The following is a 25,168-nucleotide window of genomic DNA, read 5'->3' as shown; positions in this document are numbered from 1 at the left end:
TTAACCTCAACCTGGTTTGTATGCCATTCTAAGACCGTTGATCTGACATCCCCCATTTCTTCAAAAGATCTTTAATTAATAGCAGATATCGGCATTAATCCTCTTTTTCAGAATAAAACATATCTTGCCGAGTTTCTTGGTGTTCTCTATTCAAGAGTTCTTGACGTTCTTCTGTCGTCAGATCCGTTTCAGGTTCCATTATGAGTTCTTCAATGTTCTTTATTTCTCACATGTGATTTTTGTTATTCCTTTAGCTGCTTGAGTCTTCTTGATAATACAGTATCTTTCTTAGATAAGATTGAACTGCGGCCTACTGTAGACCTGTTCAAGCCATACTGTCCAGCAACATCAGACATCTTTTGCGCACTCTCTACCTTTGCTATTATACTCTCACCTTTCGAAAATAAAAACCAACACAAAACTTAATGAGTGCCTGCCTGACAGTCTCGCGAATACTATAAAAGAATTGTTTGTCAGAAAAATAAAAGGTTGGAATTACAAGGGAGTATTTCAAAGTTCGAGGGATACTATCTAATCAGTATATTATCAGGTTGAGCGTCGACGTTGAGGTCTCCCGCGCTCCAAAAAGTTACCTGAAAACAAAGGAAAATCAGTCGGTATTTGCTATTTTCGTCGCTTCTTTTTATGTCTGTTCAGTGAAATGTTCGTTATCCGATCATGTGTTCGTTGTCCGATCATAAAAATCTTTCGCGAAAGTGTTCGTTAACCGATCACCCACTGTATATTCTTAATTTTCCAAATTTATTTCTGTCTATGTTTGGTATGTCTTCTATCTCTATGAGAATATTTGCTTACATAATAAGGAAAGAACTCTGATTATAGATAGAAGATACGTCACTTCTTATACATTTAATTCTTTTGTTCTATTTAATCTTACATTCCAAGTTAACTTGTTTATGCCATTTTTATCTTCTTCCTTCCTCAGTATTTCTAGTTCTAACCCTTTTAGCCATTCGGTTTACATATCTCTTTTATATTTCTAGTTTTATACAAATTAAATTGCCAGATAGTTATGCCCTTATGTTAAACCTGTTTCACAATTGTCGAGAAAGCGGAATCCGCGCGATTCAAAAGGCCACATTTTGGCGGAATTGTCCGCGTGGTTTTTACTTTCCGCTTACCATTTACAATCAAATAGCGGATTCTTTAATAGTGTTTTTATTAGTTAAAATATACGGTGACTGACTGGTTAATATTGCTATTTTATTCACCCGCATCACGTGCCTGAAAATTACATATTGTTTGTGCTGCTCTTGATAATTAGTTAATACTATATTTAGACGCACCTATTGTTACGACTCTTCCACTCTGACGTATTGCTGACATTTTCCGACGTCACGAGAAAGATCACTTTTAATTTTGACGCAAATATCGACTCTTCTCTTTTCTAAGTTGTTACGACTCCTAATTATTCGTTCTTATCTATCCAAAAATACAGACGAAAATACAGCCTTTATTACTGACTTTCAATTAAATATCTTTCATTCATTCAAAACATATTTAAATTAAAACAACGTTCTTCTATTAAATAATAGCCTAAATATAAATTGAAATAAATTATGATGTAAATTACGTACATTTAATTGATGTAAAATGAACAATAAACTACTCAATTTGCAAGGAACAATATGAGTAAAACTGTGGAAAATTATAATAAAATTGATAAAATTTAATTTAATTTTTATATAAATAAAATACAGTAATTATTTTTTTTAATTGTTTACATAAATGGAAGCAGGGTAAAGTGATCAAGCCCTACTATTTCCCTCCCTAATGCTCCAATCTAGTGACGAATGTCTAAGTTATTTGCGTGAACAATAGTACTGTATGTATATATCTAGATGCTGCTCTCTATGCTATACTTATTTATTAATATATCCTCGAAAGTATTTGTTCTAGGCTTTAAATCAATGTATTATATTATTATGTAGTTGTACTGATTTGGATTTAAAAGCATGTGTAAAATGGCTTCCAAGAGGGCAAAGTATCCAGGCATTTTATCTTCCAAAACGAAGCGGTCTTTTATGAATGATGTAGTGTTACAGGATGTTTACATTGCAGAGAATCTTACTTGCGTTCTAAATCCAATAAGGAATGGCTCAAATGGCTATCTTCTTTTGGCACACGAGGTGTTCTTGATATAAAGACGACCATGACTTTATATGCAAAGATTCTTATTTCAAATTGTCTAAAAAATAATTCAAGTGTATATCTTGTGACTAATTATTTATATTATTTTGTGAATAATTAAAAATATATACTACTTCTGTTCGTAATTGCGTTGTGAACCCATTCGCTTGTGTCGGGTAAAGTGGCCATTTTGCAAAACTACAAGTAAAATAAAAGAAGAGATGAAAATATGACATAATATTGAATAAATAATATTGTTTACTATTTTTGTATTAAGTATACTAAATAATGACAAAATATCACTTATTTACCCGTATAGAAAATAATCTAAAAATGCATTTACCTTAGAGTCACTTTACCCTGTCTTTCCCTATTTATGTATTATATATACGAAAGATATTTTTGATTATTTTTACAGTAATAGCAAATTTAAATTTTGATCTTTACTCATAATTTATTTTTAACTAGAATAATCGTTAGCATGATATGACTATAAAACAAATTTAAGAGTATTTTATGGTTTTTTTAATAGATAATAGCGAGATTGCAGCCGAAGTTTTCATCTTTAAAACGCAAAACGCGAACGTCGAACGTCGAGCGCCGCTTACAATATAGCGGCACTCGACGTTCGACGTTCACGTTTTACAGATGAAAACTTCGGCCGCAACCTCTCTAATACTTTATTTATTAGAACTTATAGTGTATTTTTATTTATCCTGTTTCTATTTTGAACACGTGGAATATTTTCCCGTAAATAATTTAGTGAAATTATCTTTAACACGAATTTTATTTAGGATTTTTAAAGAGTAAACGGATGGATGGATAAATAAATTTATTATCCAGATATTAAATTTTTATGGCATTTAGAGTTTTATCAAAATTATTTTGTACAAACGAGCTCTTCACATGAATGAATATTATTATGTAAACAATTTATACCGTTAACTTATAGTATAAACACTTTTTGTTTTAACATATTTTCTAGTTTTATATGACTGTCGCGATTGTTTACTTATAACAGAGCAATAAAATATTTTAAATATGAATAAAACAATTTTTTAATATTATTAGTTTTAAAAAAAAATTATTAATCATTATTAATTTGTTCTCGAAGAAAGTGTATATTTTTATTTTAGTTATAACAAATTGCTCGTGTTAAAGTAACTATATTATAGGATTTTTAGACATTAAATTGAGTTGGTAATATTGCTGATTTAGAGAATTAAAAAATTAAAATATAGGTATTTTTTTTTTGAATATTTTAAATGTATTTTACCATTATTACTTTTTCCCTCGCGTATTCTATAGAAATAAAATGTATCGAAAACTAGTTTGGTTAGAATAGTGCAAAATTTAACGTCAATTTAACATCGTATCTTCACTTTTCAATGAGAAATTCCGAAGAATGATATAAAACAAGCAATTATTTATTGTAATGCCGGGTTGCAATTTTTTAATCATATTTTTAATTTATTTAATTTAAAATATATGCTCTCCGTTTCAAATTAATAGTGGCTTGCCCCTGTACATCATACTTTACCCTGTTAGCAATAGAATCGTGCCGGTCATCTAACACCTTTCGGGGGAATTTTTTGAATTGAAATAACGTGACTTCTGTTTTTACATTCATGTATAGTTAATCGGGACCTTCTGTCCCTAAGATTTCCATATCTGGTCTCGGTTTTTGTCTATCTAACTCCACTCTCGAGATTAAGAAAGGACAGACGGACGGACGGACGACAGTGGGAATTTATAGGTCTATAATAAATAACAATGTGTTTTTTACCAAATTAATTTTTAACATTTTATAATTTATCGTTTTTTTCTCATTTTAACGCATAAATTCATTCTACAATACGCATTTCTTTCTACAGTATAAAACGTAATAATAGTTAAACGATAATAATAAATTTCTTAGCAAGACATCTGTAATAATTTGTTCTTACTTAAATAAGAAAGTGAAATGTCCGAAAAACACTTTATTAGTAAAAAGAAAAAGAGAGAAAACGAAAGAATAAGAAGAGAATTGGAATCTGAAGGTATGAAACAGTTAAGACTTAGACAATATGAATTAGCCCTTCCAAGTTTCAACAAGGTAAACTTTTATATTGTAATTCTTTTAAACGTAAAGTATAAAATAATAAATATATTTTACATTTAACTACATTTACTCACATAGTTAATTAATAGATAAATTTTAATTACTCTTCGAAAAAACTTCACTTTTTTCTTTATGTTTATTATGAAAAATTGCACTTGACTACGGATGCTAAATAGGCTAGATTTTCTGGTTTATGTCTCTTCGAAAGCTTTAAAAATAAATAAATAAATAAAATTTAAAAAGGAAAAAAAATGGTTTCGTAATAGATAAAAATAGCAATGTTTTTAAAGATAAATATTAAAATTATAAGACTGTTATTCAATTTTCTATATAGGAAATATTACGATCGTTATTAACTACGATTGGGTGGAATAATTCGAATAATTTCTCTGGTTTTGAATTATTCCGAAAAAAAAAAAAAAAAACAATTACTAAAATTTACTATTTTAAGTTGTAATAAATGATAACAGATGGCACTACGATACAAGGTATTTAAACTTTGTTACCCGGCAACCGAAACACAAGAGTTTTGTTTTTGTAAACACGAACAGATGCTTTGTATATTAGTAGTGTATATTAAATGTAGATGCCGTATAGAAATCGAGAGTTTCCAAGCTAGAAAAAAAGGAAACAACGAAGGTCGAGCAGGAGCAGTTGTCTGGGATAGTAAAGATAAAGAAATGAAGTCGGTATGTGGTTTAAAAAAAAAAAAAAAACAAATAAAGGTATATTGCAAATAGTTAAAGCAGAAGTTACAATTTATAAATGGCAAAGAATTAGGTAAATAAAAGGCGGAAAAAGACAATAATGCAACAAATTGTTTTCGTGCCATAAAAAAAAAATGATGTCAATTTTATTTAAATTCCGACGTTATTGGACCTTGCAAATATTTTATAAATTAAATTTTGCATATTTTTACGAATAAAAGAACTATATTTTCATTTTTATCGATACAAAACGAGAAAAAAGTAAATAACGTTTTTGGTAATTATAAATAGAAATTTTAATTATAATAATAAGAAAGATGTGTATCGAGAAATTTTCATGGGCAAACAAATCCAAACTCGCCTTGTCTTCATGCTCTGTGTTCATTGTTGAATGTTTAACCATGCGTGTCCATTCTCGTACCTGTAGATCTTTCACATCATCTTGATCTTGAGAGTTGTCTGCCATGACCAAGCGTGCTGGAATGTTCATATTTCTTTTTTTGTTTCTTTCGTGGAACAATAATTATATTAAAGAAATTATAATGAGACTCACTAATCTTTTTTTTTTCTGTTTTTAATTTGTTGTAATTGCTCGATAATATTTTGAAATGCTTATGACATTGAATTTTTATTAATAGATCTACCAATATATTTATGTAATATTCGTTTTAATAGGCTTTACAATTAGTTCCGAAAAATGTGAAATGTTTAACTTATCGCTCGAAATGTCATCTTTTATTGGGAATAAATGAAGAAGCTCTGAAAGATATCGAAGAAGCTATGAAAAATGATCCTAATAACATCGATGTAAGAATTTTTATTTATTTATTTATTATTATTTTTTTTATAGACGTAACATTAAATTGCATTATTACCTTGTTCTATTTTCATTTACTGACAATGGATGTATAGTTGTACCTATATTTATTCAATTTAATTACCTGTTTCATCAGCGATATAGATAAACTTTTATAAAATGATAAGATATAAATAGAACACTTTTAGATGGGAAAATATGTAACATTCTTATTTATAAAATAAAAAAAAAATTATATTACAGTTGGCTGATATAATTAAGTTTATAAAATTAAAATAAAGGAGTTTTTCAATGATAAATAAGCTCTCAATAAACAAATCTATTCGCCATATTTTAAACAAATGTAAAAAAAAAATGGTGTCTTTAACCACCGTATTATTATTTTAATACATAAATAAATGAGCAAATCAGACATAATACTTACTGTAATTGCTTTATTTAAGATGCTTTTGAATAATTATTTAAAACATTGAATATGATTAACAAATAAAGGGAGATAAATAGAATATTTTATTGCCAATGAGAATAAATACAATAAGAAGAATAGTCTATCAAATAAATTTTATGGACATGTGCTTAATAGATGTATGAGCCCATATTAATAGTAATTATAGGCGCATACATTAACTAAGCACATATCCATACAATTTAAAACATATATTAATTAATTAATTTGAATGCATTTTCTATAATGAATAATTTAATGGGATTTTATCGAATAGCCTGTCTTTATTTATTTGTTTATTTATTAGTCGATTAAGCAAATAGCCGAAACTCTTTATTTGCTCGGCGATTTCGAACATGCTCTGGTGTATTTTCAACGTGGTTATCAATTGAGATCAAATTACGACGTCTTCAAATTCGGCATTCAGAAGTGTCAGGAAGCCATCAACAACGCAATTGGAGGTAAAATGCATTGTTTGTCATTCATCCATCAAAACAATTTACAAGATATTATAATTGACATTCAAACAATATACGATAAATGTAACAATTCGTGTTTATACAGTATAATAAAAAGTTATATATTTTTATTTATAGTCCTTATGTAATTCCACGTTTCAATAGTCCTGTATAGGCTACTGTATATAATACAGTATAACGAATTTTTATTTAATAACTATTTAAATTTTTAGCTTAATTTTTACAATGATCATTACATTTAGTAATAAATAAATGTGTTTTTATTTTCAGCTTATGCGCCGTTTGAATTAACTGAGGTAAATTATTATTAGTTTAAGATTAACAGCTAAATATTTAAGTTTGAAAAGAATTAGTTTTGCTAGTTTAAAATTTTAATTTTTCTAAAATATCTTAAATTTAGTTATTACAGAGTTTGCTGCCGAAGTTTTCATCTATAAAACGTGAACGTCGAACGTCGAGCATCGCTTAGAAGATAGCGGCGCTCGACGTTTGACGTTCACGTTTTACAGATGAAAACTTCGGCCGCAAACTCTCTATTATGTATATTATTATTATTATTATTTTCAATAGAATATTATTAAATTTATATGATTGCAGCCTAATACATCCGAAAAGATTATATCGACAAAACCATCCACCGACATCTTTAATCAATCATCCGATCTAACAGTAAATAAGAAATTAGATAAAAAATACGAAAATATATCTAGACTAACATTAGAAAAATCTGACGAAGATCGCAAATATCTAAATGCATTACTATCGAGCAAAGGTGAGCGATTTGTTATTTTGTCGTCAAATTTTTATATAATTTAAAATTTTCATTTCGACTTTACTAGAATTATTAATAAATAAAACAAGTTATAAAAATATCTGCCGCATTAAAAGTATTATCAAAGATACTTTAAAATATCTCAAGACTAGAGAAGAATTCTGGACGAAACAACAACCGATTTATTCTCGAGAAACAGGAGGAGGAACGTTAAGAACATTCGAATCGAAAAGAACCGAATATTTCATTCCAAAGAAAAAGAAATTCGAGACAAAAAAAATGATAAGGGAAGACATGATAAACCTGCTGAAAGAAATCGATAAAAGTAAGATATTAGCGAGGTTGAGGCCGAAGTTTTCATCTTTAAAACGTGAACGTCGAACGTCGAGCGCCGCTATCTTGTAAGTGGCGCTCGACGTTCGACGTTCACGTTTCAGAGATGAAAACTTCGATTGCAACCTCGCTATTTTTAAATCGGTTCGGTTAATTGTCATCATTTCAAATCGTAAAGTTATTCCGACTCGTATAAAGGGGATGGTTACTCCGACTCCTATATATAGTACTTTGAAAAATCGCTAGAATCCTTCGTGTCAGACTTCTTTACCGAGCGGTTTAGCCGACCAAAACAATTGCTCTTATTATTTTGGACGTAGTAAATTATTCTCTTTTTTATTCGAAATCAAACATATAAATTATGTTTCGCGAAGTAGCTATTGTTGTGTAACTTCTATTCCAATTAAATGTTCGTATAGTCGATCAAAGCATTCCGAGTAAAAACCTGCAATTAATTTGTCTAAATTAATAATTTACTTTTCAAAAAATTTTATTTTTAGATAATATTTTTCTTAGTGTAAGATTTTACGAAGGATAAAATAAAATTATCGAATAAAAGTAAATTTCCTTTCAGGTTTGAATCGGGGTTGCTATCGTGTTACGTTGAATAAATGTAAAGAAGTATTGAAAGCATTTAACACTTATTACGGACGAAAACTGGAGAATAAAAACGAGATTACCGCGGCAGTATTTAGTCAAATGGGAATCGCTCATTTAGAATTACAGAATTTTAGCGCCGCTATAAGTTGCTTTCAAAAAGATCTGAATATCGTTTCGGAGAGGTAAGCTTTATTCGGTTGATTTAATAAATAATAATTCTTTTATTTGCTAATTTAATCATTTATTACAGCAATCTTACTTATGCAAAATCCATTGCTTTAGAAAATTTAGGAAGAGCGTACGCAGCATCGAAGGATTATAATAATGCTATCGAAACGTAAATATTTCCAATTTTATGTGCATTTAACCATTAAATACTATTTTGTATTCGGTTTATATTTATAGTAGACCCCCATAACACTAGATAATTCCGTGTTATATGAAATCCATGTTGTACGAGTCACTTAGATTTTACAAATACGTATGCCAGGCTGTGAATGGATCACGTATTTGTAAAATCTAAGTGACTCGTACAACATGGAATTCATATAACACGGAATTATTTACAGTGTTATAGGGGAGTCTACTGTAGTTTATTATATTCGTGAATACAATTCCAATCGTTATCCTCTGATATGTAATGTTAATTGATATTTCGTAGAAAGAATCGAAACTGTAGTAACTTATCCTATTTATTATGTTTTATTCAAATAAATGCGGTAAATTATAATATCGTGTTTTATATCCGAAAAAGACATTATTTTACAACTAATATATATGAAATTAATTATTTATGAACACAGTTCGGGTCGCTGTTCATGATTAAAAGCATTTCATTAACAATAATTATGGACAGTGTTTCGTAATAAAAAATCTTATAGACTTGTTCAAATATTTGAATTTATTCATAATAGTTTGTCAGACAAGGACATTAATAAACGTATTTTTAGAGAAAGAGACTCAAAATTAGTTTTATAAATGTTATACATAGCTTTGTTATAGGCCTATATAAAATAGAATCCACATTATTAAATATGGATCTACTTTGCTAATAGAAACACTTGTTACTTTTATTAATTTGGATTGATAACGTTTTAAAATATTGTATAAAAAGTTTATAAATGTTAACGAGTAAAATCTTCATTAAGTCGTCTCCACTCGAATTATGATATATAATACCTTGTATCTCCTCACCCCATCGACCTTTAATTACCAAAATTTAATCGTATCAATCCTCCACATACACAAACCTCCCTGCAAAATATCAGAAATTTTCGACAAAAAAACACAGGGGTTATTAAGCTTCAAATACGGTGAACAAAATCGTGCCCCACATAAACATGCACTAACAACTATACATACAGTTAAAAAAAACCCGAATATTTTTATCGATTGCCATACTTTTCATCATATAAAACAGCCGGGAAAGTAATAAAATTCGAGTTCAGAAAATAATAATAAATAAACAAGATTTATTTATTGAATATGGTTCCATTTCTGGTGTTGTTATAACGAACAAATACAAGTAAAAACTGCTTAGGGGCAACCACCTGCATTCGACGGGCACCTTTCAAAACGGGCGAAAATTTCTGGCACGGAATAGTTTATCCATAGAGTCTTCGTATAAGTTACCTGTATTAAAAGACCACCTGTGTAATGCGACCGCGGGCATCGATTTTTTGTCCGAAACAACATACAACACTTGTAATAAGCGACCACTTTCGCGAATGTATCTGGTCTAAACTATTGTAAGAACCCATCTCAACAACGTTTCCACCTCCTAATATAATGAATTAGTCTAAACTCTCGTTCGAACCCATCCCGGGCACTTTTCCTACCCTTGAAATTAGGTACAGGTGTTAATAAATTAGTCTAGCAACAAAGGAAATTCATTTCAGTTTCTTGGAAAATGTCCGAAATGCAAAGTGCTGTCGTTAGAAGATCGTATTAAAGTAATCACAACAGCAATTAGCGGCGAAGTTTAACTGTGGAAAACGAAATTTATTTTACCGTAGACCTACAGTATTTTCCTTGGGGGTATAAAATATTGGTATTTTCCTTGGGGGTTTCTATATCAACCTACCTTATTTCCTCGATATTTTAAGGAAAATAACATCCAAGTCATTTTCGCGTTGAATTAATTAAGCCGGAAAAAAGAATGTGTGCATTATAATCGAGAAAATGTGACTATTGTATTATTAATCTTTAAAATATTGGTATTAAATCTGTCTTATAAAATCACGACAAACTCCTGTAAATCGAGTTATCCGATAAGAATAAAATACAATACCAATATAGCCATGTCGTTGAAAAAATTCGCTTTTATTTGCTCACCTCGAATTTTTCTTAGTAGAAATGGATAAAAAGTGCGCAAAATATGTACGGAAATACAGTATTACAGCACCACCTGTATTGGACCTGTCTAAAAGACCATTTTTTGAAGGAACCGTGGGTGGTCGCCATAGACAGGTTTTACTGTATAAAGAAATGTTTATAATTACTCGTACCTATATTTGCATTTATTATATTCCAGCTGGATATAATATGGAAATAATTAATAAAAAACAGATCAGGATTAGATATTAATTATTTTTCTCTAAATCTAATTTAATATTACTAATCACGATAGAAATTTGTAAGCATTTCATAGAAATTTAAGTTTAATCATGTTTTAACGTTCACTGCAATTATTTAATTAAGTTAAACGTGTTTGCATATAAGAATTAAATACATCTGCTAAACTGTGTTTAGTATAACAGTAGGAACAATAATTGTTTTTGTCAAATTCGCCATTGTTTTTTTCAATCAACGGTGTTAAAATGCTGTCGAGAAACTATTTAAAGATATATTTTCATGTCTAAATATGAGGAAAATTAACACCTCTCTACAATAGTGTAAAGACAATAAATATTTTTACTTGCCTATCTTAAGCGGTTATATTATAATATCTGAATGGTACTGTTCTTTTAGCACTTTCTATTTGTTTTTATAACAGGATATATTACATTTCAACAAAAGTGATTAAATCATTTGGAATTTATTACGATAATGAAATTATCTAACTGTGTCTATTTAAATATTCTTATCTCTTTCAATAAAATTTCCATATTTAAGCAAATGAATGACTCAGATCCTAGTCTTCCATCTAATATAAACACGTAAATATTAATCACGATGCTCGACGACATATAATATGATTAACTATTTCCTCACCTAAAATAAAATATATTTTGTCTGTGTTGATCTTGATTTTGCTGAGTTTGCTTTGTGTATCGAAAAGAAATATACTAGATTACAAGTAGATTCTAAATGAGCGATAACTCAACGAGTTGTATGACTTTCCCGGCAAGAGTTAAAATTGTGTATGGTGCTATCTGTTGAGATTTTATTAATTTTTATTTTTTACATTATTAATTTTGCTATTTTCAATCGTCGTTCTAGAGAAGAAAAAGTGCTTTTTCGATAATATCGACGGTGGAAATTTGTTTTGAACTTGTTTATCTCAATAAGACATTTCCTGGAAGAAATGATCAAAGATACAAAACTCTTATGCTATTAATTATTTAGTTTACATTTAAAATACCGGAAATGAAGTATGAATAAATCCAATAAAAATAAAATGTTAATGTAAGCAGAATTTAAAAAAAACATTAAGCATTCGTATGATAGATACAAGTAGCTTACAGTACATCATACTAAGTAAAAAAACCTTAGAAAACGTACATAAAAAACGCAATCATTTCTGAGATAATCCGGTAAAGATTTGAGAGAGATTCTGCGATTCTGTAAGATGCTAAACGTGCATAGAAACAGAAAGAAGACACGTGAAATACCTATCAATATCGAGATGAAGATTTAGCATGAATATCTTCTCTTTTCACGTGGCATGCGACATGTAGAAACCAACGTAGAAGACTGTTCATGATATTAATATATAAATCATGGTAATCAATAATGATACTAACAAATAAAATTGTTAATTCGGAGAAACTAAATGTTATTATTTATATATATAACACACTTATACTTGTGTACTCACAATCAATTTATTGGGCAGTCAGATCCAGGCGCTAGGACCTATTTAATTTTTACTATTCCGGTTGTTATACATAACAGAGGGAAAGTATGGCAATCTGTCAAAAAAAATGACCCTTCAAGATTTTTACATTTTTGAACTCAGGAGATCTTGAAATGAAAAAAAATTAGGGTTTTTTTTGCATGTTAGTGTGTCTAGTCTGTGTTATGGGGGACGATTTTGCTCACCCACTTTGAAGTTTAATAACTCCTGTATGCTTTTTGTCGAAAATTTCTGAAATTTTACAGAGAGGCTTGTGTATTATGGGATTGATTCTATTAAATTTTGGTAGTTAAAGGTCGACGGGACAGCAGCCAGACAATCCTTTATTATGAACGATCCAACCAACAACACCACATAGTTTGTCTTTTAATTTGTTGGACTTGAAATATTTTAATTATAAAAGATAAATTATATTATCATTAACAATTTTATTATATAAAATTTTATTGTACAACGACAGAAATGATGGAAATTGCATGTAAATTCTTCATACAGACCTAAAATTGTATGAAGAATTTACATGCAATTTCAATATTTTAGAAACAGTAGTAACTAATAGTATATTTCATTTGACATTTAAGTTTCAATTAGATGTGAATACTATTAAAAATTAGGAAAAAATATCGATATTTTTAATAAAATTTCAACATTAAAAATGAATATTTTTTGGAAAAATCTTATACAAGTAATAATTATTTCACAAGTTATTGCATTAGGATGAAATACCGCAATTAAATAAAATGTGTATTTTTCTCAATAAATAATTCGCCAATCTTATATTTTAGTAGGATTAAAAATATACAGTAAAATATCCTTTCACTTGAGAAGTATTTTTTGTGATTGGTAGAACTAAAGGAAAGATTTTTTGAATTAAAACAATGATATGGTGAAATTGGGTCATGACATTACCTAACTCATTCCAAAGAGCATTTCAAACTACTGTATTAAGTAATTGTTGTAACTATAAACGTATTTGCAATTTTTACCGATAGAGAAAAAATGATGTTAGAAAATGTTTCGAGAATAATAATGGATATAATCATTCAGGAAATGATATCGGAATTGGATGGGAAAAAAGTCCTCAGTTGGAGTTGGTGTCCTTTTTTTTTACCTCTCATCCAGTTATTTTGATATATTACCAAGTATAATTATTGGTATCCATTCCTCCTATGCTACTGTGTACCCCTAATATAATAGTCTTGGCAATTTTTCATCTTGGTTTTTATATTCTTTTATTGCATAGGCTCGACGATAAAAACTAGTAGTTATTCATGACTAATTTATGAAGTAAAGTAAAAAAAGTAAGAAATGATATTCTGCTAATATTAATATATACTGAGAAATGAATGGTTAAAGAATTTTCTTGGTTCTGTGAAATGTTTTGATTATATTCGTAAAGAAATTTGTAATTTTTTGTTGCACAGAATTATTAAAAAATATTCTTTCTTCGTAATATTCTTCACGCTTATTAAGAACATTAAAAACTGCTCTATCTACATCTATGTAAACACAGATTCTAGCACGTTTTGCATTATCGACTAATTTCAAAAATGATTCGTGATTTGTTATTATGGTTGCTAAAGTACTCATAGGAATTCCAAACTTTGCTGCAATGTCTTTTTTTATTTTTTTGAGCCTTTATCAACTTTCCGCAACACATTAATTGTTTTTAACATTCGCTTTAACATATTTGTACTACAATATACAACCGTTCACTCTAGTTGCATTTCACTTTCTAATGTTTCTTAGAATTCTGATAAATTTAGGAAAGTTCCTTTGAACTTACCGTAGCATTTAATATACTGTAAAACGATTTAGTATGACTCATCTCAGCCACCTGCACAAGTAAGACTGTAAGACTGCTTTATCAGTTAAATAGTATTGTAACAATAAAAGAAGTTGCCGATATCAATATTTGTATAGGCTGTCCTGATTTTACGACAGGGATGCGTTCCCAGAGGAATAGGCATAAACAAAAGCAGAGCAAAACTAATCCATTATACTATACATTACAGTACTGTATTATGAAGTGAATACAGGTGTGTATTTCAGGTCGTTCAAAAATTTATATAGTACGGTATTCCTTATAAAGTAAGAAAAAAAAACATTCGTTATATAGAAATTTAACTTCGTTATTTTACATATATATTTGGCTTAGAAAGAGTAGTGAACTTGTAAAATTAAAAAAATTTGCTATACGGAGACATTTTGTGTAGAAGTTCGTTAAGTTTAACTGTAAAATGCATAAAATTTATAAATTTAATGAAATAAACGAACGTCCATTAATGTTCAACCCTCACCCCTTTCCTTTTCCTTGTCAGACTTTGTTCAAATTGTCTTAATCCCCTCAGTAGGACGTCATTTAAGCACAGCCCTTAAGTCTTTAAATGTGTCCCGGGATAGTTAAGCAAATCTTTACTGGTATTTTTAAGTAGAATAATTGAAGGTTTATTTCTAATTATTACAAAGGATTTTTAATTAGAAGAGATAATTAAATTGTTTGTTAGAATTTTGAAATTTGAATTAGGAAAACGTCATAAATGTCCGGCAGATTCTAACAGAACTATTTTTATCACCGTAATTAAATTTAAATTACATCACAATATCTAGTAAATTTCTATATTTATTAAATTTATTATATAAATTATTGTTTTTGTTTCTAAATAATATATATATTTTTTAATGATTCATTTATAATTTGCAGTTTTATGATTAAACATCGTTTATAAAATTTACTAATAAAAAAAAAAACATAATAAAATAATTCAATGATTAATAGTTAAGATTTAGGGGAGACCGGGGCAACTTCGGCATGCGGGGCAAGTTTGTCAAGCGCTTTTTTTTAAAAACAAGTTAAAAGGAGACTTTGGTTATAGGTTAGACAGTTGAGTTTTATTGGTGGCTTGTTGAGTGTAGTGTTTTTATTGTTCTCCAACAAGCGTAGTTGAATTATCAAGCAAATTTTCATTTTCGTTCAATTCCATATAATATTTTTTTTCCATTTATATTGAATTGGCAGGTTTTGTTATAATTCCATGATAACGAAAGTTACTTTTCCTGTTAGAAGGATGTAACTTCAACTTATTCACGTGGCCAGATCGTGGCTTGGCATTCTGTTCTCAGGGTTGTACTTAATGTTTCGAAATCATGACTAGCGGGGTAAGATCGGCAACATAAAGCCACATTAGAAGCAAAGGATAAAAATCAAACAGATGATAAATGAAAACATGTTTGCATTTGTTATTCATGTATATATGTCTTTGAACTTGCATTTCGTTGTAATAATATTAAATGGGTGTTGGATTTGTATTTCTTTGTTTTAATAGTGAATTCCAACTTATACATTGTTAATAACATAATTTTATATACGTGCCTATCTTGCCCCATTACTGTTGCCCCTATACCAGGGGCAACTTTAATAAAAATAATTAAAATAATTACAACTTTACAAAAAGAGAGAAGTTGCCGATCTTGCCCCTATACCCGGGGCAACTTCGTCAATTTCTCTCTTCTTGTAAAGTTGTAATTATTTTAATTATTTTTATTTCCAAACTGATTTTAACCAGTTCTATAGTAAGGTAACATTCCAATAGACAATATGCAAAGCTTTTTTTTCAGTTTACAGCAGTATTTATTACACAAAATTTAAGTAAATCTTAACATGCCGATCTTGCCCCGGTCTCCCCCTACATTTTACATGTCGTTTAGTAAAGAATTATTAAACGACATTCAAATAATTATTATTAATAAATTTTAATTAACTTAATCGGTTAATTAAACAATTAATAATGTTCAACTAACCAATCAAATAAGTTAATTAAAAGTACCATTAGAAAAACAAATTATATCGATAGATAGATACTAAAGGCCGAAAATTTAGGTTGTTTTTTTTTTTTTTTTACTTTATCCACAGATAAACATTAAATTTCTACTCTGGAACTTTATTTAGTCAATTAAAAAATTAATTAACGGGTCACTATGAACATAAAAAATACAAATAATGTAAATATATGTAACTTATTTAGTTTCTTAGAATAGAAAATAATTCAGATGTGTCTTTATCTTCGTATTTTTTTTATAATAAATGAATTTACTTTATGTCCTATTATCTAAAACAATAAACAATATTAAACAATCTTATTTAAAAAAAAAAAATGTTAATTGACAGTATATTATTTTTTATTATTCAATTATTCTGTTTGAATAATGCTTTAAAATAGTTCTGTTAGCGTTATTGCATTTTCTTTTTATATTAACTCTACAAATATTTTTAGAACTTGAGTTAAAAAGGGGGAAAAAAAACAATTTTGTTATAACAGTTACAGCTTTATCATTTAAATTATTGTTTCGACGTGAATATAACGAATAGAATTTAGTTGATATTACGTATTACACTTGGCAATACAAAATTATCCTGTTTATCCTTTATAATTAAAGTTAATTTAAGTTTAATGTAAAAAAGAAATATGTTAAACTATAATAAATATGTTTAAAAATTTGTAAGAAAATAATCAGTGCGTGTTATCTTATTTTATTATGAAAAACATTATTTTCATTTACTAATAATATAATTTATAAAAAAAAAAAAAAANCAAGAATTTTTTATACAGTTTATTAGATTTTTTTCTAAATTTTTATTAAATATATATAGATATTTTTAAAAAGATTAATAGTTTTATGTCAATATTATATCCACTTTATCTTCCAAAAGTTTTATAAAACTCTTAAAAATTCATTTATTCTAAGAATGATCACTTATTAAATAATTATTTCGTAATTATTCTTGGAATGATGTGATGTTGTCTACTCATTTACTAAATTTAATTTCAAACATGTTCAGAAAAATGTATTGTGAAAGCTGGTTTAATACGGATAACCGAATGAGATAATTTGATGGTATGACTGGGAAATTCACCAAAACAACATAATAGGAGAATTTATTTATTAAATTTTAATAGAATTTTAATTTAAAATCCGGTTAAATTGAATGCAGTATGAGAAAATGTTTCCTTCGTCGCTTTGTATCATATCAAATTACGTTGATAATTTAGGTTGAGTTTTAAGTGATTGAATTTCATCCGCAATCTTTAATTTTTTTTTTTAAATAGTTACAATTACTTTAATTTTAAGAATTGTGTTAATTTTTAAAATTTACTTATAGTAATTGCTTGTGAAATTAATTAATTTTCATTTATTTCTTTATTTGAATTACAGGTGATGTCTCGAGGACGATGTTTTCCGCCCTTCAATACGACAAACAATCAATAAAATCCATTAAAATATACACTAAAACACTAAATAACATCTGTAAAAATAACATACATTATCTTAATAACATATATTTACATAAAAATATAAATTTATTTTTAAAAATAAGCTGGATATTTTAAAATATATATACTTTTTAATTTCAGAAAAATATATTATTCCACCATAATTTCAGCACAAATTCAGTATGATTCCATCATGAATTATGTTGGATTTTTTTAAAATAAATAAATTATATATCATTATTGCTGGTTAAGTTCAGAAAAATTCAAGATGAAAATCTATATATTTTATGAATAACGAAACATAATATAGCGAAATTATTCAAAATGCATTAAAATATTATCATTTAAGAATGTAGTAAATATTATTTTAAAAATTTTATACAATATTAATTTAAAATTGATCAAATTAAGCAACGTTTACGATCAATTTGTAGGACATTAATTAGTTTACATCATATTGACAAATTTGAGTTGAGTTTAGCGAATGGTTTAGAAATTATCTATGAAGTAAATATTACATTTTATTAAAGAATTTTATCTATTTTACTTTCAAAAATTTTATAAACTTATGAAAATATATTCTATACATTTAAGAAGTAGTAACTTAGTTTATAGTATACATCACAGATTATGCTTAGTATTATTTTTTTTTAATAATCAAATTATAATCAGGTAAGAAGATCGATAATACAGTATAGGCCTATACATTACTTTAAATCTCAAATATAAACTTATCATTGATATATCTTAGGAAAATCATGTATGACCATCAAACGACTTCCTCCATTAAATGCATCGTTGTTTATTGAAATCAAATAGAATATTTTTAAAAAATATACTGTTTAATATCAAATAATTTATAAAATATATAAACAATTTAAAATTAATAACTATTTATCTAATTAGTTAAAAAATATATTAGAAAATTTACATTTGTCATTCTTATCGATCCAGTAAAAACACTGCATTGTTAAATTTTATCATCGGATTATATTATTATTAATGAATTTTTCTTTAAAAAAATATAATATTTTCTTATTAAATTGTTCAAATTTACAAATGATAATGTTTTATCTTTTGACATTATCATAAACTTAATTTTAGACAAATATATAGTGAAATGTGCCAGTTTTTTTATCTTATTAATTATAATAACTTCTTGTTTGACAAATAAATGTATTAATTTATATCAAATATTTTATAAAATATAATATATTACATTAAATAAAATATATAAACGTGTAAAAGTAGAAGGAGAATGCACACTTAAATCGGGTTACCACGTTAAGCCATTTTTGGGGGATTTAGTGGATAGATCAGAACGTTACAAACAAAAAAACAGACGTCTTTTCTAAACTAATCAAATCATGTTTAGAACATGGAAAAAAATATTTGTTTCAGTCAAAATCACAATATTGATTTTTCTATAAAAAAGGTATTTTCTCGCATATTAGATTTACCCATTAATTATGCACCAAAGAAAAGCGTAACAAAGACTTTGTATAAGCGATATACGTAAACAGTAAAAGTGCAAACTGTCATAGACCTTGATAAAAAAAAAAATATTTATAGATTCCATAAAGTTTAAATTTTCGTTAAGTAAATTGTATCGAACATTTTTATTTTAATTTTCTTGATAGAAATGAAACAAATGTTTTTAAAAGTGAGTAAAATTTCATCTATCATTTAATATTAAATTACATATTTATTTGTCAGCAATGCCATTTATTCAACAAGTAAAATTTCTAATTAAACAATTTGTAAACATACAAAATACTTACTAATCATTGAGTTCACCAAAAAAAAAAAATATTTATATAGCCTAATCATTCAATGATTAGATGAATATTAGATGAACATTAACAAATAGGAAACAAGTACTTATATACTGTACCTGAAAGTGAAAGTAAAAATATTGTATAGTCATCCTATTTCTGTTAAGTTGTTATTTTTAGTTAACTTTTTCTAGTGAAATTCTTAATGTAAATTCTTTTNCGATCTATGTCGGTAAATAAAAACTTATGCTTATTTTTACATTAGTTCCCTAAAGCTCTCGTATTATATACCATATATCTTTCAATAAATTGCAATTCTTCATATCTTATATACTTTTAATAAAAATTTATAAGATAGATTTTGTGTAATTAAGTAAAATTGAATGTCACATTGACATTTCTGTGCGAAAATTAACTTACTTTCTTAATGTATATAAAATAAAATATTTATTGTATCTATACATTAGAACCGACTAAAATTTATATTTTATATTGTTTAGATGGAAACAAAAAATACCTTTATGTAAAGAGAAAATAGAAGAAACTTGGTTGTACCATGAAATAGGTAGAGCCTACATTGAACTTGGACAATATGTACAAGCTATTGAATTCGGTAAAAAAGCCATGGGATGTGCTGGACAGTGCTATAATTCAGACTGGAAATTGAATTGCACAGCATTAGTGGCACAAGCTTATAGTAATTATATTTCTTAATATATTTATTAATTTTAATAGTTTATTCGGTATTTATTTATTAAACTTATATTTACAGTTTACGCAAAAAATATCGAAGAAGGAATTAAATATTTTAAAATAGCTTTATCGTATGCTAAACTTTCATCAAATTATGAAAACGTAAAAGCAATTACCGAAATGCTTTACAAATTGAAATTATACAATAATAAAATTACGGATTCTCAACAATTAGAATCATCGAAATTTTTAGAATCTTTTGAATTTCAACCGGAAGAAAATTGGAAAGAAGAATCTTGGGCATCCGACGTTAATGCATTGCATAATCAAGAGAAAAAACAAACTGATGTTACTGAAGATTCAATATCAGAAATTACCGAAGACAGTGAAAGAAAAAAAGAAATGACAAGTTCAATTGAATGTAAAGATTCAAATAAATTTTTACAATCGGACGATAACGTTGATCCACAAGAAATAAAATATTCCACACCCATCAAAGATGCTCCTGAAGTTCTTCACAATTCTTCTGAAATGCAATCGAAATTTCAAAATAATTCGTTCTTTCAGTCAGAATCTTCAAAGGAACAAGAGGAGATGGCTGAGCTTTCGGATGATGAAAAGAATAAAATAAAAAGCGATAATTCTAGGACATTCAAAGGATAAGATTTCTTCAGAAAACAAGATATAATATTTTCAAAATTTCAGTATTAATTTTGTTTAATAAAGTTATACAAATGTTATTAAATTTTAGTCAAGTTAATAGAATAAATTATCTGTTATAAGAGTGATTAAAATGTTTTCTTTAATTCATTAAAAATTGTCAGTTATATATATCATTATTATTATGTAATAAAAAAATTATGTGTATATTTTTTTAGTGTAATATATTCTATGACAGTCAACGGAAATTAAATATTCAATAACAATATAAAATAACTTTTATGATTAATAGCAATCATTTTAACGATTTAGTGAGAGGCAATAATGACAGCCAAACATCGTTCCTTTCTACTAATTACCTGAATAATACTTGATGTAAAAGTAATACGCAATTTCTTCAGTATAATGACCTTCTTCACTTACTTAATGTTTATTTTCTGTATTAACTATTGGACTATCGTTATACCGGTTAGAACGAAATGTATTTATAAAAAAAAAAAAAAAACTCAGCCTCATAAAAACGTACCAGTCGACTATAATCTATACAGCGAGAGATTTTAAAGGTAGATAAAACGTCAACTTCCTGTCTGTAGATAGTTGAAGCCTTAAGGCATTTAAGGTTTCGAAGATGAGGTTCTAATTTTAATTAGCTTCGCTGTTGATACGCAAAATATAATTGTTGATGTGTGAAAAATCAAATGCTTGGCTTCGTTAGATGTATACAGTATATCGATGATGTCCACTGTAATAACAATAACTGGCTTCTTGATAGCAATTTCCTGTACTCATCAGTACTTTATATAATGATTATAGTAATTCTATTTATGTTTTTTTTTGCATATAAACTATTTAAAAAAATTAATTACAATAATTTTATTAAAATCGTTTAACTGATATTTTTGCATACAATTTTATTTTATTTTTTAATCGTATTTTAAAAATCTTTCTATTTAATTATAAAGCATCGTTGAATAAAGTGTATGCCTGCTTAATATTAAATCTCAAACCTGTTTATAGCGTGATTTGCATCACAATTGATTTAAACGGTTATAGCAAATAAAACAACGATAAATAAATAAAAATACTTTCGTATCATCTTTTATAACCAAGCACTAATATTAATTTATCATAAAATAAAAATATAATCTATAAAGAATATTATGTAACATTATATTAAAATGTATCACGCCTATCATTTGTATATAATATAATAAATTATACAATATATTAAATAGAACAATACAAAATTATATATTGTATTAATTAATAAATTATACTCACGTTTATAACCGTTTTTTAAGGTTTTATTTATAAAAATTTATAACCGATCAGGAAGTAAACGGCTGTACATTTTTTTCTTTTAATACTTCATCTAATGAGGCTGCTAATTATAACTATGTTGAACTAAATTATCAATAACGATTACCTCTTATAAACTTAACGAACATTAATTTATTTTCTTAACGAAAATATCTCGTCGTGTTATTTATCCTCTACATATAAATATCTATATCTAAAATAGATGAAAGTTATGATAATGAATGTGGAAAATAACTTCTTGTTTAAACAAAGTGGTTATTTGAAAAGTAGGACAATTTTTATTCTTAAGATAATAAATAATCGTATAATTATCCCGAACTCGTTTATTTTAAAGACGTATCGAATCACCACAATACATTTTTCAAAACTGTTTCCTGCAGTTTAGTTATCCCCGAAAGTGTAAGAAGTAGCGTGAAATGACAAACACCGATGCAAGACTGTGAGAAAAGAGTCTTTCACAAGAAAGAAATGGGACCGGGTACTCTTAGTTCTTTTATTTCCTCTCTCCACTATAACACAGAGAAAACGTACGGATATAAACATGTTTACCTTCTCCTCTATTAAATTGCTCCATCGTAAAAATGATTTATTTAATTAATTTTTATCTATATCGTCCTATACTATTTATACCTATAATAATTGTGGCTTTATATTAATACATCAATACTAAATTAATATTATTTATAGTGTAATCAATTAATCTCAGAAATATAGATTGTTTATAAAACATTAAGGGAGTTTGAAAGTTTAACCTCCATTTTGGAAGAATTAACTAATTAATAAAACAATATATTGTATAGTCTATAACAGTAGACCCCCCCCTATAACACTGTAGATAATTCCGTGTTATATGAATTCCATGTTGTACGAGTCACTTAAATTTTACAAATATGTATGCCGGGCTGTAAACGGCTCACGTATTTGTAAAATCTAAGTTACTCGTACAACATGGAATTCATATAACACGGAATTATCTACAATGTTATAGGGGGTTCTACCCATTCAGTTCCTCCTTAATCTACTGTATTACGTTACTCTATATATATATATATTGTAAAAATTAAAAAAATATATTATGAAAAAATAATGTGTTTTTTTTTTTTAAACTCAACCTTTTAAAAATCCTGCTCATGAGCCTATGATTTAATACACTTTTTATCTTTTATTTTATTTTATTTTTTCATAATAAAGATTAGATGACAAAATGATCTCTGTAGTTATATTATGAATATGAGTCATTTATTAATAATTGATGCGTTATTCGAGTGAAAGGATCTTAAAAAAACAATTTTTTATAATTATATTTTAAGACGATTAGCAATTAAGATTTATTTGAGTCGAATATTTAACAGTAATTTGGATAAATCTCTGGACAGGTCGCCATTTTTTTTTCGTTAATGAAATATCGATTCAAATCTCAATCATTATATTCATTAACAAGATAATGGTCTATTTAAAAAGAGTTTTTTTTTTTTTTTTTTTTTAAAATTCCAGATTAATAAGAAAACATATAAATTAAATAAAAAGACATATTAAAATGTATTAAAAATATTGATTTTATCATAAATTCACTTTATCTTGATAGATTAGCGTTACAGTTCGAATGTATTATAGGTTATCAACACATCACTATTGGTTAACTTATTTAAATATAAATATACACATATAGATAAGAGTTTATATCATTAATATTCTATAAAATTTATTAAATATCGTATTAATACATTTAGAAAACAGATACGACATACATAATTACAGTAGAATCCCCCTATAACACTGTAGATAATTTCGTGTTATATGAATTCCATGTTGTACGAGTCACTTAAATTTTACAAATACGTATGCCGGGCTGTGAACGGTTCACGTATTTGTAAAATCTAAGTGACTCGTATAACATGGAATTCATATAACACGGAATTATCTGGGGGTCTAATGTAGTAATATATAATTTGTATGAAATTGGATTTAAAAATTGTGTACAATCAAACCTCGATATAGCGCCAATTTCAGTGGCGCTAAATCGAAGTTTAACGTAAGGAAGAAGTAAAAAGTCGCGATACTTTTTTTAAACAAATAAAAATAGTTCCGAATTTTATTTCAATTGAAATGTTATCTTTTACAAATAAAAATTAATTGAGCATGAAAACGTATTTAAAACCAAATAAATAGAGGATTTAAAATATTAAAAATTAATAAAATTCATTATTTACGAAAGGAGAAATTATTTTAATTATACTAAAAATATTCGTTTAATAGTATTAAAGTAAAATTGTTTAATTATATTCTTAGTTTTAAATTAAAATTCTTTGCATAACAAATCGTTTTTTTTTTAATTATTAAAGAATCTCATTAAAACTAATTATCGAGCAAATTATCGGCAGAAATAATTGCTTCGAGATCGAAACAGTCGAAACACTAAAAGTTAAGCGTCGATATTAATCCGCTTCAATGAGAATCACGTGACAACACGAGAAGCGTGGTATCTATCCTTATTTCTATTGGATAAAAATAATATTACATAAATCGTTGTAAACTTGTAAAATATAAAAGAAAATTACTTAATAAATGTTAAAATGTATTAAAAAATCAAAATATAATCCGTAACATCTTATTTAATTAGTTTTAAGAAGTTTTAAAAAACGACCAATGAGAGAAGAGAAGACGCTCAACTGGTGTCCAGTCAACAGTTGTTTGGCAAGAGTGACAGTCGAAACGGCGTGTAGCTTTGATTCATTCGAGTGTGTAAGGGTTTTTACTAAGTTCATTTATTGACAAGTTGGTGATGAGAAATTAACTAAGATGAACTCGGACGTTTTTCCTTCGTTGTGTATTTTGTTACTGTTATGTGTTACCTGCAATGGTGTACGGGATGAGAAAGGTAAGATGTCTTCTATAGAACTTTCACAGTGACCTCAGACTTTCACGGTTCCTTGCGCACAATGTACTACCTACCGTCGTCTTAAA

General features: G+C 27.2%; 2 protein-coding genes across 3 annotated transcripts in view; both read left to right on the top strand.

The window, feature by feature from the left end:
* The window catches only part of LOC111623525 (tetratricopeptide repeat protein 25-like), a 27,861-nt gene extending 6,856 nt beyond the window's left edge, over window positions 1–21,005 (top strand). The window contains exons 2-11 of one of the 2 annotated variants that reach the window (XM_023366127.1): window positions 4,026–4,246; window positions 5,635–5,766; window positions 6,529–6,682; window positions 6,971–6,996; window positions 7,298–7,472; window positions 7,540–7,797; window positions 8,380–8,587; window positions 8,656–8,742; window positions 20,032–20,228; window positions 20,304–21,005. In XM_023366127.1, the coding sequence (XP_023221895.1) occupies window positions 4,115–4,246; window positions 5,635–5,766; window positions 6,529–6,682; window positions 6,971–6,996; window positions 7,298–7,472; window positions 7,540–7,797; window positions 8,380–8,587; window positions 8,656–8,742; window positions 20,032–20,228; window positions 20,304–20,887 (1,953 nt within the window). In that variant the 5' untranslated portion in view covers window positions 4,026–4,114 and the 3' untranslated portion in view covers window positions 20,888–21,005. Of the gene's footprint in view, window positions 1–4,025; window positions 4,247–4,729; window positions 4,942–5,634; window positions 5,767–6,528; window positions 6,683–6,970; window positions 6,997–7,297; window positions 7,473–7,539; window positions 7,798–8,379; window positions 8,588–8,655; window positions 8,743–20,031; window positions 20,229–20,303 lie in introns of those variants that run through there. The other variant, XM_023366126.1, reaches the window with a different exon arrangement.
* A 3,879-nt stretch (window positions 21,006–24,884) lies between these two features.
* The window catches only part of LOC111623507 (epidermal growth factor receptor-like), a 61,110-nt gene continuing 60,826 nt past the window's right edge, over window positions 24,885–25,168 (top strand). Inside the window, exon 1 of the mRNA XM_023366107.1 lies at window positions 24,885–25,082. Coding sequence (XP_023221875.1) covers window positions 25,004–25,082 — 79 coding nt within the window. The 5' untranslated portion in view covers window positions 24,885–25,003. The remainder of the gene's footprint in view (window positions 25,083–25,168) is intronic.

This window comes from Centruroides sculpturatus, unplaced genomic scaffold, assembly GCF_000671375.1.
Source record: "Centruroides sculpturatus isolate CEXI.00-Female unplaced genomic scaffold, Cexi_2.0 scaffold278, whole genome shotgun sequence".
Lineage (NCBI taxonomy): Eukaryota > Metazoa > Arthropoda > Arachnida > Scorpiones > Buthidae > Centruroides > Centruroides sculpturatus.
Note: the sequence above shows the minus strand (reverse complement) of the source record. Positions and strands in the feature narration are given on the sequence as shown.